At 44.2% G+C, this 15,903-nt stretch overlaps 1 protein-coding gene across 2 annotated transcripts in view; it reads left to right on the plus strand.

Annotated features, from left to right (window-relative positions):
* Positions 1 to 15,903, plus strand: part of LOC126278674 (uncharacterized) — a 544,140-nt gene that overhangs the window by 434,698 nt on the left and 93,539 nt on the right. For both annotated transcript variants that reach the window (XM_049978912.1, XM_049978913.1), the window contains one exon: positions 8,011 to 8,198. In XM_049978912.1, coding sequence (XP_049834869.1) covers positions 8,011 to 8,198 — 188 coding nt within the window. The remainder of the gene's footprint in view (positions 1 to 8,010; positions 8,199 to 15,903) is intronic.

A 15,903-nucleotide genomic window follows, 5' to 3' on the forward strand; every position in this document is an offset into this window, starting at 1 on the left:
TACACTGAACTCACCGCGATATATGATGAGACCCTGAGCGTTAAAAAAGGCAGGACATGGTTCTTAATACACTCATGCTCACATATTAAGGATAATTGCAGAATGTGGTGACACACAGCGTGACACTACACAAAACTGGCGCTAATAGCACAGGCGCATAGGGAGCACACACGACACAGATCTGTAGGTCCATGGTGATAAGTTGACAAAACCGTCCCGAAACACATGTGCTACAAAACGCCACTGCTTCCTGCGCATGTACCCCGACATCAATATGGGATATGATCACCATGCACACGTACACAGGCCGCACAACGGGTTGGCATACTCTGAATCAGGTGAGCGAGCAGCTGCTGGGGTGTAGCCTACCATTCTTGCACCAGTGCCTGTCGGAGCTCCTGAAGTGTCCTAGTGTTTGAAGATGTGTAGCGAAACGTCGACCGACAGCATCCCAGACTTGCTCGATGAGGTTTAGGTCTGGAGAACAGACAGGCCACTACATTCGCCTGATATCTTCTGTTTCAAGGTACCCCTCCACGATGGCAGCTCGGTGGGGCCAGGTGTTATCATCCATCGGGAGGAAGTTGGGACCCACAGCACCTGGTGCAAAATGACGTCCCGATACTTCTGACCTGATACAGTTCCTCTGTCAAAGGCAAGCAGGGGTGTACGTGCACCAATCATAATCCCACCCCACACCATCAAACCACGAGCTCCACACAGGTCCTTTTCAAAAATATTAAGGGGTTGGTATCTAGTTCCTGGTTCATGCCAGATGATTCAAATGGCTCTGAGCACTATGGGACTAAACTTCTGAGGTCATCAGTCCCATAGAACTTAGAACTACTTAAACCTAACTAACCTAAGGACACCACACACATCCATGCCCGAGGCAGGATTCGAACCTGCGACTGTAGCGGTCGCGCGGTTCCAGACTGAAGCGCCTAGAACCGCTCGGCCGCACGGGTGGCTCATGCCAGATGAAAACCCGGCGAGAATCACTGTTCATACTACACCTGGACTCGTCTGTGAACATAACCTGGAACCACTGTTCCAATGACCATTTACTGTGTTCTTAACACCAGGCTTTATGGGCCCCCCTATCACCAGGGGTCAGAGGAATGCACCTTGAAAGTCTCCGGGAGAATAAACCATGTCTGTTCGGTTGTCTGTAGACTGTGTGTTTGGAGACAACTGTTCCAGTAGCTGCGGTAAGGTCCAGAGCAAGGCTACACCATGGCCGTCTGCAGGCACTAATGGTGAGATATCGGTCTTCTTGTGGCGTTGTACACTGTGGGCGTCCCGTACTGCAGTTCCTGGACACGTTTCCTCTCTCATGGAATCGTTGCCATAATCTTGAGACCATATTTTATGGCACACGGAGGGCCTGCGCTACGACCTGCTGTGTTTGACCACCCTCCAGTCGTTCTAGTTTTCTACTACTCATAACGTCATCAATATGTGTTCTTTGAGCCATTTTCAACACACAATCACCATTAGCACGTCTGAAAACGTCTGCACACTTAGTCGCTGCACCGCACTCTGACATGCACCAACACTCCTCTTCGTATGTGGACTGCTGCCAGCGCCACCGTGCGACGACTGCAAGTCAAATGCACCGCATGGTCATACCCCGAGTTGGTTAATTCAGCAAGCCGCCCACCTGAGCGCTGTTTCACCATGTATCAGCATTATCCTTAATTTATGAGCATGAGTGTAGCGTATTATGATCAGGGAAGAAACTGCACGCTGTGCAACGTGTTCCATGCTGGCCACAATGTGGGTAAAGAGTTTTTGTGGTCAGGTGTTCCACTCCTTCAGCAGCACGGTTGGCCACTGCTAGACCATCGCTGGTGCATGCTGACATGCTGCAATAGGTCTCCACGATGGATTCCACACATCGTCGATGGGATTTAAGTCAGGGGAACGGACAGGCCAGTCCAAGCGACAAAGATCTTCTCATTCCGAGGGCTCCTCCACTGGCTAGAGCGATCGTGTTCAGTAAAGCTGGTTGCGCCTTCATACGACGAGAGGTGCGAACACATAACGTACCCAAGAACATTGTCGAATATGATAGCTTTGGTAGTCCAGGCGTTATGGTGCGAGGAGGTATAATGTTCCATGGACATAGTGACATCCAAATGTTTCAACACAGTTCACTCACTGGTAAAGGTTACTGTGACACTATATTCCTTTCCAAGTGCATCATCTGAGGGGTGCATTTTGACCTCACTTCATTTTTGTGGATAATAATGCACGACCACATCGAACAGCACAGGTGGGTGAGGTCTTGGAGTGAGAGGATATTCGACGAATGGAGTGGGGTGCCCGTGCCTCCGAGAACGTATAGGATGTGTTGGGGAGACGCACTGCAGCACTAGTCACCATCCAGCAATTGTCAACCACACTGAACTCGTTACCATAAGAAGCCCACCTGGTTAGCCGAGTGATCTAACGCACGGCTTTCCGGAGTGGAAAGGAGCGCCTGGTCCCCGCCACGAATCCGCCCGGCGGACTTGTGTCGAGATCCGGTGAGCCAGCCAGTCTGTGGATGCTTTTTAGGCAGTTTTCCATTTGCCTCGGCGAATGCGGGCTGGTCCCCCTTATGCCGCCACAGCTACACTATGTCGGCAAAGTTCTCCACATATGCATACACCACCATTACTCTACCACACACATAGGGGTTACTCTCGTCTGGTGTGAGACGTTCCCAGGGGGGGGGGGGGGGGGGCAACGGTATGGAGCCTCTTCATCGTTTCTAGGTCCCCAGTTAACATACAATATACAATACAATACCATAAGAACTCCATATCAGCCTTGTGGACAGCATAGGGACACATTGCAGATCCTATATTGTCGTCCTGGTGATCACACACTATACTAACAACCACATACCATCAATTGTAATGTCCAGGGGACCATCATGAATCATAGTGACTTCAGTGCAACATATTTTGCTGCAAGAAATAACACTCGCCGTAGAGTGGTGGGTTCTTAGCTGTACTCCTCGAGAGAGCTGAGATGATACTATTCCACATAAGTTACTAGATCACTTTATTACAACTTGACCAAGATGGAGCCCTTAACTTTGTAAATTATTACTGACACTCAACACTAATGTACGAGGGGCATTCAATAAATAATGCAACAGATTTTTTCCCCTGCCTTTCGGTAGGAAAAATGCTGAATTTGCTGTGAGACATCACAGAATATTCCCTCTTCAGTCTTTATAGTTTTATTAAGTTTCGGTTGGTAGCGACGCTAAACGTATGCTTGAGAACAGCGTCTGTAACAGAGGTGCCTTCCAACCAGAGTGCTGTCATTGATTTTCTTTTGGCGGATTCAGAGCACCCCAGATATTCATATCTTCAGAGAAAGCGTTTACCACAATTTCAGATGATGTTTTATGCTCAGCTCCGGATTTAAACATGTATTTTTGCCAACATATCGAGACTAAATTGAAGTCACCAGCAACTATAGTTGTGTGAGTCAGGTACATATTTGAGATTAGACTTAAGTTGTCTTTAAACCTTTTGGCAATTGTATAATCTGATATGGGAAGTAAGTAAAATGATCCAGTTATTATATTATTTCACTCACAGGAACTATCTACTTCAATTTCGATACAAGACAAACTACTACTAACAGTAACAAATACGCCACCACCAACTATAGTTAACCTATCATTTCTGAACACAGTTAGGTTCTTCGCAAAAATTTTGGCGCAGTTTCTCTCCTGTTTTAGCCAGCTTTCAGTGCTTATAAGGTCTGAGCATCAGTGCTTTCTGTTAGCGCTTGGAGCTCTGGTGCTTTCACAACACAGCTATGACAATTTATAACTGTTGTACAAATGGTTCCTGCATCTACGTTCTTCCTGTGTTTGGCCTTCACCCTTTCAGACTGAACCCCGTTTTGTGTTTTCGTAAGACCCTCTAACTTAAAACACCACCCAGTCCACACCATACAGCCCCCATTACCCATGTAACGGCCTTCTGCGTGCAATGGACTACTGACCTTTTTAGTGGAACTTGAAAGCCCACCGCCTTCGGCGCAAGTCGAGGTATCTGCAGCCTACACGATCGGAGAACTGTCAGAGCCTCTAATTCAGACCCTCCCCTCAGCTCTGTACAGAGGTCCACAATCGGTCCTGTCAACTATGATGCAAATGGCGAGCTCTGCTTTTATCTCGCAAGCAAGCTGCTTGAAACTAGAGAAAATCTCTTCCAATCCAAAGTGACACACATCATTGGTAGCAACATGAGCCACCACTTGCAGCTGGCAAGCATCCAGTAGGACCCATTACACACGTGGAATGATGCCACTCTGTATGCACACAGAGTGCACACTGGCTTTCTTCCCCTCCTTGGCAGCCATGTCCCTAAGGGGCCCAATAACACGCCTAACATTGGAACTCCCAACTATCAATAATCTCACCCTTCATTATTGTCTGCTCTTGCAGGCTGAGAGGTTTCCCACTGAAACAGGACGAGTGACTGCATCTGTCCGAGGGACAGTGTCAGCCACAGACAATACCTGGAGGTGGGGAGGCCTTACAATCCTCCCTCCCCCCCCCCCCCCCCCCCGGGAAGTCTTTTGAGCCTGCCACGCCCCAGTGCGACCTCCTCTCGACCACAATTCCACAAGTGAGGGATCAACCTTTATGTGAGCAGTAATTGGGCTGATCACCAGTGCGGACTGATTGGCAGATTCGTGGGTTGTGCCCATCCACTGCAGCCTCAGTCTGAGCAACTGAAGCCAACACAGCCTGGAGCTGAGAGCAAAGTGTCACCAACTCAGTTCACATCCGTACACAGCAATCACAGTCTCTATCCATATTAAAGACTGTGGAAAACTACTCTTCATAGACAGACAAAATACAACAGATATGTGCTGTGCAACTCTACTATAGACGCTGACTAAAATGCAAGAATGCGTCTAGTAAATTAGATTACCATGCAGAGATTCAAAAACTAAACTACCAAAACATACAGGTGAGACTGAAGAATTCGCTCCTGGTTAGGAACTCGTAAAATGTCACTAACTTTTACATCCCTGTTGCTGCTGTTTCTCGCCCTATGGCTGCTGCCTGAAACGCAAAAATATAACAATAATTTCGTTAGTTAAGTAGGCAGATAACTGAAAGTATCAATTATCCTTACGATGCATGTGACTGTCTGCTTCCTGATCGCTTGGACCGCTATAGTTCAATTCTCCTATCTTAGCGGTTCGCGCATGCCAGCCTAGACGCGGGAGATTGCTGCGTTGCCAGTTGCATGCGCTAAGAGAAGCAGCGCCATAGTATAGTTGGCAAACTTACGTTTAGGGGGAGCGCGCAGTTTATGAAGTAAAGCCACCACAGCCGCAGTAACCCTTTCGCTGCTACAGAGACGTGCTCCCAGCATTCCGCGATGTGCGCGATTTTGTTATCACTGCACTGCTCGCCTGTGCAGGCACATGGTGTTTGGACTGCTATGACACACTTTATCATTCGATTTCACAAAACTATTTGGCCCAAAAATTTGATTTTTACACATCTTCTTGACTGATACCCCGCCTCCTCCCCCCCCCCCCCCATTAAATGACTTAATTCTGTTTCGATGTTCAACGCAGTTATTGTGCAGCATTAGATGCAGTAATTCATTGCACGAAATTTTGAAGAGTTTGCAGAGGTAAAAGTCCATAGTGTATACTTTCCATATGGTCAATTTTAGTTGCCATTAGAAATTTCAAAAAAATACATTCAAACGAATATAATTCATAAAGTAAGACACTTCGATATTGTTTTTAAATAAAGAAAATATTAAACACCGAAGTAGGTTTGAACTCAGAACCTTTCACTTAGCAACCAAACACTCCTTTTTTTAAAAAAAAATTTCATTTTGTTCGTTGTATCTGCTCTGAGCGGACGTCGAAAGACACCCGTTTTAGTTCGTTGTTGATCCATTAACTCAGTTTTTTATTACAGAGGACAGCTAGCCCTCTGACCGAACACACTAAGATACCATGCCGGCAGCATTCGAACCGTTACGCTAACGCAGCTCTTCAGTTAATAGATCTCCCGGAGGACTTTAAAATAACACGCAGACTACCGACAAACACTGTTGGTATGACTATGAATTACTTACGTTTCGTCGAAGTACAACAGGAAATAAATAATTACCACTGTTCTTTATTGCGAAAAAGCGGTTAGTGAGAATTATACAAACACCTTTCCTTGCTATCGCCTGAATTAGGAGGCTTATTGGTTGTTTGGTTTAAATAATTGGTATAAAGAATGCTTTTTCCAAATTTTCTATAAAAGAAAGTCTGCTATCAAGACGTTGCTTTTGTTCAATTACTTTATTTATGACTGAACGTTTCTAAAACTGAAGACACTCGTCCGTGCTCTGCACTGCAGACGAGCTCTGGCAACGTCGTTCTCTGTTCATTGGCTGACTGTGTTTTGTGATGTCAGATGCGCGGAACGAACCTAAACTCGGCCGCCGTCGTAAATGACGCACACTCTAGTAATTAACTAATGTGTACTTTTGGCTGACTTTTGGCTTGCCTTGCCTTGCAAGCTATAGAGGGATTAAAGATTAATATTGAATACAAACCACAGAGCAGTTTGACTATTTTTGACTTACAGAAAGAACTTTCAAAAGGCAAAAGGACCTATATGCGACCTAGAAGGAAAGAATCCTAAAATCAACTGAAGATTGAACCCTAATCCTTTGTATTTGTAGTCTGACTCTTAGTCTCCCTGTTAAACCAGTATTTGGTCATTGATACAGTTACTGTAGATGATTACTATGAATGAGCTCCACACAATAAATACACATTGATACAATCAGTTCTGTATCTATCTGGCATACATTTATAGAAATATAATTGTCACAAGGCAAGAGAAAACCAATGATGTAAGATGTTCTGTAGCAATTGATCAGTTAATTTATGGGCTGTACTGTAATTGCTGGATGACTGACTGATCTACCTCGTATTGTTAGCCAGTGGGACCTCGCTGTGCTGGCACTCCAAATGGATGAAAGCAAGGAGGAACTACAGTGGTGATCTTTTTGTTTCCCATGAGGACTTACAGCTCAACTTTAATTGCTAATGATGATGGGTCCTCTTGAACAAAGTATTAAGAAAATAAAATAGTGCTACTTTCAGATCTCCAGATGGGGGCTTCTCAGGAGGATGTAGTCATCAAGAAAAACAGGACTGGTATTCTATGAACAGAGCGTGAAATGTTAGATCTCTAATCAGATATGCTGGGAAACAGATAAGTTGAAATATCAATAATAATAGGAAAACAATAGATTGCTACTCACCATAAAAATGATCTGTTGACCTGAGATGTGAAAAGACTGTTTCACATGTAGCTTTCGACCAAAATCTTCTTCATTTAGGAAAACACACACACATACACACAATCAAGCGCACTTTATGTGCATGTGATCACTACAACTTCCATGTCCAACCAGAACGCAAATGTCATCTGAACAGCAGTCTGGATTGGGATGGGGAAGGGGGTGGGATGACAGGGTATGGGTTGGGGGAGAGAAGAGTGCTGTCGGGCGGGGCATGCAGGGAATAGATAGTAACCTGACAAGACTGCTAGGTGCACTGTCAGGAGGTGGGGTGTGGGGGGAAAATGGGGAGCAGGAAAGGGGAAAGGACAGATGGATTGGCAGAGGGCAGCACAATGACGTTGGAGGGATGTGAAAAGAGATGAGTTGATAGAGCTGATGAGGTATAAATTGTTGGCTGGAGGGTGTGGGGACAGTAGGTTGAAGTTAGCTACAATGGGAATTAGTGAAGTGCAGTGGCAGACAGAACAGACTTCTCGTCAGATCAGTGCAGGGTTATCAACACAAAATCAGGTAAAGGAAATGCTGAAGTAGTGTCGCACCAGCTGTGACACGGTAGCAGCTTTCACACTGGAGAGTGTCGCGACTACATGTGACACACTGTGCCTTTGTCGAGGCTAGAGGCGGTGAGTCAGCTCTGGTCGTGCTCTGTCCACAGCGCGGCTGTGCAGCTCTCCACTGGCGGCGCTCCTGGTGAAGCAACCCGGTGCGAGCGAGTCGACGGCGTCGCCGCTGCTGCCGTCTCCGCCGTCGGCCATCCTCCTGCTCTACTCGCGGGACAGCGACGGCTTCACGCGGCTCATGGAGGCCTTCCGGGATCTGCTGGCTGCCCTCACCGGCGTCGAGGTATCTCATCACACTACATAATATCACGCGCCAGGGGAATCTCGATGACTTGCCAGACCTAACAAGAAAAGCGCAAAAAATGTTGCGAAAAATTCTTTATTTTTATACGTAGTCTTCTTTCCGCACGATACACTTGCCCCAGTGATGTTCTGTAGCTTTAATACCCTGTTTAAAGTGAGAACCGTCGACCTGCGCAAAGTAGCAGACTCCACCCCGTCATTTTTGGTAAATCTTTTCCCAGCAAGCCATTTCTTGCAGTTTGCAAACAAAATAATCAGAGAGGGCTAACTCTGGTGGACAAGGTGCACGAGGAAGTGATTCGAACTTTTTTTAAGTTAGTCTTCGAGCTGGTTTGATGCTTCCCGCCACGAATTCTCCCCCTGTGCCAGCCTTTTCATCTCAGAGTATCATTTGCAGCCTCCTTCCTCAAGTGTTTGCTGGATGTGTTCCAGTCCCTGTCTTCCTCTACAGTCCTGACTCCGTACAGTTCCCCATTATTATTACATTTCCTTCTCTGTTTACATACCGATTTACCCATTCAGTATCCGCATATACTTTCTATATGTCTGACCCCTACGACTTATCTCAGAAAAAAGATTAAGGAAAGGCAAACCTACGTTTCTGGCATTTGTAAACTTAGAGAAAGCTTTTGACAATGTTGATTGGAATACTCTCTTTCAAATACTGAAGGTAGCTGGGGTAAAATACAGGGAGCGAAAGGCTATTTACAATTTGTAGAGAAAGCAGATGGCATTAATAAGAGTCGAGGGGTATGAAAGGGAAGCAGGTGTTGGCCCTGTGTGCCTCGGTCGTATGCAGTCCTGATTGTGGCACTCACCTGCACGGCGCCAAACACGCATACGACCATCATTGGCACCAAGGCAGAAGCGACTCTCATCGCTGAAGACGACACGTCTCCATTCGTCCCTACATTCACGCCTGTCGCTACACCACTGGAGGCGGGCTGCACGATATTGGGGCGTGAGCGGAAGACGGCCTAACGGTGTGCGGGACCGTAGCCCAGCTTCATGGAGACGGTTGCAAATGGTCCTCGCCGATACCCCAGGAGCAACAGTGTCCCTAATTTGCTGGGAAGTGGCGGTGCGGTCCCCTACGGCACTGCGTAGGATCCTACGGTCTTGGCGTGCATCCGTGCGTCGCTGCAGTCCGGTCCCAGGTCGACGGGCACGTGCACCTTCCGCCGACCACTGGCGACAACATCGATGTACTGTGGAGACCTCACGCCCCACGTGTTGAGCAATTCGGCGGTACGTCCACCCGGCCTCCCGCATGCCCACTATACGCCCTCGCTCAAAGTCCGTCAACTGCACATACGGTTCACGTCCACGCTGTCGCGGCATGCTACCAGTGTTAAAGACTGCGATGGAGCTTCGTATGCCACGGCAAACTGGCTGACACTGACGGCGGCGGTGCACAAATGCTGCGCAGCTAGCGCCATTCGACGGCCAACACCGCGGTTCCTGGTGTGTCCGCTGTGCCGTACGTGTGATCATTGCTTGTACAGCCCTCTCGCAGTGTCCGGAGCAAGTATGGTGGGTCTGACACACCGGTGTCAATGTGTTCTTTTTTCCATTTCCAGGAGTGTATATATTGGAGGGCAAAAAGGATATAAATAAATGCTATTTTTGAGTAATGTTATTTTTGAAGAAGTTTGAGGTAAGACTGCAACACTGCGCAGCTAGGAACGATTACTCTCAGCTATTTAACTTGTTTAGTGCTGAGAGAAAGACTACTCAAATTCCATGAAATATACATTAAGATATCAACTGATTAAGCTGCTTGATATAGGAATTCTCTGTTAACGTTGTACCCTTTTGAAATTAGTGTTCTCTTTGATTAAGCATAGTATTGTTCAGACCACTGTTATGTGGGACGATCACACGAAGCTTTGCTCTGTGTTTTTGAATACATACTTCATTCCAAAATCGTTGTCCTGCGATGTCATTTTGTAGGAATATTTACTCTCATCTCACTATGTAAAGAAGGTTTATCGTTACGCATTGCCACCCTGCATCGTGTGGTATGCAACTGTTAGAATATTTATTTAGGAATAGAAATCTACTAGCTTAGCCGCTGCCGATTTCCGGTTTTCTTTCGAGAAACGTGCAGCTACGTCTTCAAACACGAGGTAAATGGAAATTTTGATCAGGGCTAGATAATTATTTTACTTCAATTGCGCATTTAAGATAAAGACAAATTGTATTCAGACCAGTTACAGTTCAGTTCAAGTTAGATTCTGCTTAGTCAAAGGTCGACATATGAGTTTAAAAGTGAGTAACAGTTTGTGGGTATATAGTTTTCGTAATATTTATACTTTTTACAAACTGGGAGGTAAATTTCATACAGAAACACATGTAGTGGGGAGCTTGTAGATGATGCCGAGACACTGCTGCCAATGCAGGCGTGTAAGATTTCGAAATGCACTGTGATCAAAGTGTCTCATACCCATCCATCTAAAATAGCTATTAAAAATTCTTACTCTGCAGCAGGAGAGCGGAAAATGTCAATGTTTTCAAAATGACCATGCCAGATGTATGCCGTACCGTACTTCGTTTGAAAGACCAGTCATATTTATCAGTTGCAAAACAAAAAGATCTTTTGACGATGATGCCATTTCTTCAACAACGCACAGAGTTTTAGCGTAGGCTCTGCAACATATGATCCCAAGATCGGAGTTTCGTAAGAAAGCCGGCCGCGGTGGCCGAGCGGTTCTAGGCGCTTCAGTCCGGAACCGCGCGACTGCTACCGTCGCAGGATCGAATCCTGCCTCGGGCATGGATGTGTGTGATGTCCTTAGGTTAGTTAGGTTTAAGTAGTTCTAAGTTTTAGGGGACTGATGAACTCAGATGTGAAGTCCCATAGTACTCAGAGCCATTTGAACCATTTTCGTAATAAACAGAAGTCAATACTGAGGGACGTTTGCCAGAACTTAATGTTCTTGTTCTTTCGGTAAAAAGGGAAATTAGAAATAGTTTTAGTTAACTACACTTCTACTATTTAAAATATAACTGTTGTTTTTCTGTACTGGTATTATCACAAATAAGTTAGTGGCTCTGTATTAATGGCACTTGGAACAAAAGCATCCTCATTGGCACTGAGAACCAGTTTCCTGGTATGGCATTTAGAACGTTCTTAATAAATTATTTGCTTTCTCATTTTTCTCAGTTTTTACAGTGATGAGATAGGCAGCATAACTCTGTGGTAGCGGAATACATTCTCATATTTTTGGACAATGTATAAAAAGAGATATACTGTTTTTTACATGACAATGGGAACACGTGGCATTCGGATTTTCGTATGTATATGAATTCAGAACTCAAACATCAGCCGACAAAACCAGTTTGATGCACTCTCAAAATTTCTCGAGAAAATCGACTTTGAAGTTTTCTGACCATCAGCAATATGATAAAGCAAGGTAGGTCAACGTTTCTCGATAGGATGTGTGGTAGAATGCTCGCCTGCACCGTGTGTGCTGTAGGTTACATTCCCATCCATGCCAAAATTTTGAACAAAGGTGCATGTTGCATGAACATACGTCTGAAGCGAAAAGTCGTTAAGCATAAAAAGGATTTGATTTGTAATTTTAAAATTAAACAACCTTTTTACAAAATATTAATAATTAAGAAGTTATATTTGCAACGAAAACTGGATTTGTGTGAGCAATACGTAATTGGAAATACGAAGTGCATTTTTAATAAAGAGAGGAATTAGATATCTGTCAATTAGCATACATTTGATGAATTATATATTTAAATGACGCAGATAGGTATAAGAAATGAACAAAAACAAACGAAAAAAATAGTGAGCGAAACGAGACTGGAACCAGGGATTATTAGTCTAGACAGCTACTGATTTTTTTCCCTATTTATGTATTCTAAACTTCACGGAATTGATAGTAGAACGTTCACTTGTATTTAAAAATTTTCATCAGCTGCGAATCGAACCTAAAACCCCTCGTGGTCGGCGAGCGTTCTACTCGTACAATACAGCCAGGCGGCCTCGCCAGAAAAATCGACATTGCTTTAGCTTAATAACGACGGCCATAAAACTCCAGAGTAGGTTTTATCGAGAACTTTTGAGAGCTGCATTCAACTATTTTGGGAGATTAACATTTGAATTCTGAACTTCAGATTAAAAAAATTTACAATAACCTATAGCCTCATGGCCACCTTTTTAGAATGTTTTCCACTAGCCCTCTTCAATTGACTGACAGCCTGTTGTTCACTGGGGAGAGCTAATTCTATGTGACAGTTTGGAGTGGAGAGTTGACATTGATAACACAACCTAAAGGTGCAAACTGTAATTATAGCAAGCTCCCCTTTAGGAGGCCTGCCGGTGTGATCGAGCGGTTCTAGGCGCTTCAGTATGGAATCGCGCAACCACTACGGTCGCAGGTTCGAATCCTGGCTCGGGAATGGATGTGTGTGATGTCCTTAGGTTAGTTAGGTTTAAGTAGTTCTAAGTCCTAGGCGACTGATGACCTGAGATACTAAGTCCCATAGTGCTCAGAGCCATTTGAACCATTCGAACCCCTTTTGGAATGGGACACTGATACATAGCAGTAACATGAAACTATTTCCCACTGGTCTTCTGGCAATCTATCGTGGGTGACTTACGTCCCGATGGTAGTGAAAAGGTTAAGTGCTAAGTGGGCCAATATTCACAGTTCAGGTTGTAGCCTGAATACAGGGGGCTGTCGCAGAAGTACTCGACCTCAGGGTATAGATAGCAGTTATTATGTCAAACAAATTATTTTGCTAGAAAGTATCACCTTATGAAATTTAAGTTTGAAGTCTGGCGATCTACACTGTTTAGTATTTGTTTGGCAGCCATCAATAGTGAAAGCTCTCAGCGAATTTGTAAACACAGATAAAACTGATCGTCGTTAGTCCAACTAAAGGTGAGCTAGATTCTATTCTGGGAGACTCTGCTCCTACGTTCACAACAGTAAAATATAGGAACGCAGAGTTTAAGCGAGTCTGTACGAACTGCAAAGATGAAAATTGCAGTGGTCGGTTAATGAGGTGAACACAACAGAAAATGTGACACAAATCCACAAAATGACACTGGACGACCGTCGACTGAAAGCAGCTAGAAGACATCAAAGGCATTTCAAAAAGTGCTGTACATCACACACTGACTGAAGTTTTAGACATGAGAGAGCTGTGTGGAAGATGTGTGCCAGGTCCATTGCTTCACACTTGAGGCAAGTCAAAAGTCAACACAGTGGACTGTATGCTGGCATAAGCTGTCACCAGCACACCGGTTGCTTTCGAGTCTGTCTTTGGCCTCTCTCGTGATAGGCGTGCTTGATTCAGCGCCTACTGTCGATCTTCTTGCAACCTCTTTCCCAACCGGTGTGCTGGTGACAGCTTATGCCAGCATACAGTCCACTGTGTTGACTTTTGACTTGCCTCAAGTGTGAAGCAATGGACCTGGCACACATCTTCCACACAGCTCTCTCATGTCTAAAACTTCAGTCAGTGTGTGATGTACAGCACTTTTTGAAATGCCTTTGATGTCTTCTAGCTGCTTTCAGTCGACGGTCGTCCAGTGTCATTTTGTGGATTTGTGTCACATTTTCTGTTGTGTTCACCTCATTAACCGACCACTGCAATTTTCATCTTTGCAGTTCGTACAGACTCGCTTAAACTCTGCGTTCCTATATTTTACTGTTGTGAACGTAGGAGCAGAGTCTCCCAGAATAGAATCTAGCTCACCTTTAGTTGGACTAACGACGATCAGTTTTATCTGTGTTTACAAATTCGCTGAGAGCTTTCACTATTGATGGCTGCCAAACAAATACTAAACAGTGTAGATCGCCAGACTTCAAACTTAAATTTCATAAGGTGATACTTTCTAGCAAAATAATTTGTTTGACATAATAACTGCTATCTATACCCTGAGGTCGAGTACTTCTGCGACAGCCCCCTGTATTCAGGCTACAACCTGAACTGTGAATATTGGCCCACTTAGCACTTAACCTTTTCACTACCATCGGGACGTAAGTCACCCACGATAGATTGCCAGAAGACCAGTGGGAAATAGTTTCATGTTACTGCTATGTATCAGTGTCCCATTCCAAAAGGGGTTCGAATGGTTCAAATGGCTCTGAGCACTATGGGACTTAGTATCTCAGGTCATCAGTCGCCTAGGACTTAGAACTACTTAAACCTAACTAACCTAAGGACATCACACACATCCATTCCCGAGCCAGGATTCGAACCTGCGACCGTAGTGGTTGCGCGATTCCATACTGAAGCGCCTAGAACCGCTCGATCACACCGGCAGGCCTCCTAAAGGGGAGCTTGCTATAATTACAGTTTGCACCTTTAGGTTGTGTTATCAATGTCAACTCTCCACTCCAAACTGTCACATAGAATTAGCTCTCCCCAGTGAACAACAGGCTGTCAGTCAATTGAAGAGGGCTAGTGGAAAACATTCTAAAAAGGTGGCCATGAGGCTATAGGTTATTGTAAATTTTTTTAATCTGAAGTTCAGAATTCAAATGTTAATCTCCCAAAATAGTTGAATGCAGCTCTCAAAAGTTCTCGATAAAACCTACTCTGGAGTTTTATGGCCGTCGTTATTAAGCTAAAGCAATGTCGATTTTTCTGGCGAGGCCGCCTGGCTGTATTGTACGAGTAGAACGCTCGCCGACCACGAGGGGTTTTAGGTTCGATTCGCAGCTGATGAAAATTTTTAAATACAAGTGAACGTTCTACTATCAATTCCGTGAAGTTTAGAATACATAAATAGGGAAAAAAATCAGTAGCTGTCTAGACTAATAATCCCTGGTTCCAGTCTCGTTTCGCTCACTATTTTTTTCGTTTGTTTTTGTTCATTTCTTATACCTATCTGCGTCATTTAAATATATAATTCATCAAATGTATGCTAATTGACAGATATCTAATTCCTCTCTTTATTAAAAATGCACTTCGTATTTCCAATTACGTATTGCTCACACAAATCCAGTTTTCGTTGCAAATATAACTTCTTAATTATTAATATTTTGTAAAAAGGTTGTTTAATTTTAAAATTACAAATCAAATCCTTTTTATGCTTAACGACTTTTCGCTTCAGACGTATGTTCATGCAACATGCACCTTTGTTCAAAATTTTGGCATGGATGGGAATGTAACCTACAGCACACACGGTGCAGGCGAGCATTCTACCACACATCCTATCGAGAAACGTTGACCTACCTTGCTTTATCATATTGCTGATGGTCAGAAAACTTCAAAGTCGATTTTCTCGAGAAATTTTGAGAGTGCATCAAACTGGTTTTGTCGGCTGATGTTTGAGTTCTGAATTCATATACATACGAAAATCCGAATGCCACGTGTTCCCATTGTCATGTAAAAAACAGTATATCTCTTTTTATACATTGTCCAAAAATATGAGAATGTATTCCGCTACCACAGAGTTATGCTGCCTATCTCATCACTGTAAAAACTGAGAAAAATGAGAAAGCAAATAATTTATTAAGAACGTTCTAAATGCCATACCAGGAAACTGGTTCTCAGTGCCAATGAGGATGCTTTTGTTCCAAGTGCCATTAATACAGAGCCACTAACTTATTTGTGATAATACCAGTACAGAAAAACAACAGTTATATTTTAAATAGTAGAAGTGTAGTTAACTAAAACTATTTCTAATTTCCCTTTTTACCGAAAGAACAAGA

The sequence above is a fragment of the Schistocerca gregaria genome, chromosome 6 (genome assembly GCF_023897955.1).
Source record: "Schistocerca gregaria isolate iqSchGreg1 chromosome 6, iqSchGreg1.2, whole genome shotgun sequence".
NCBI classification, from domain to species: domain Eukaryota; kingdom Metazoa; phylum Arthropoda; class Insecta; order Orthoptera; family Acrididae; genus Schistocerca; species Schistocerca gregaria.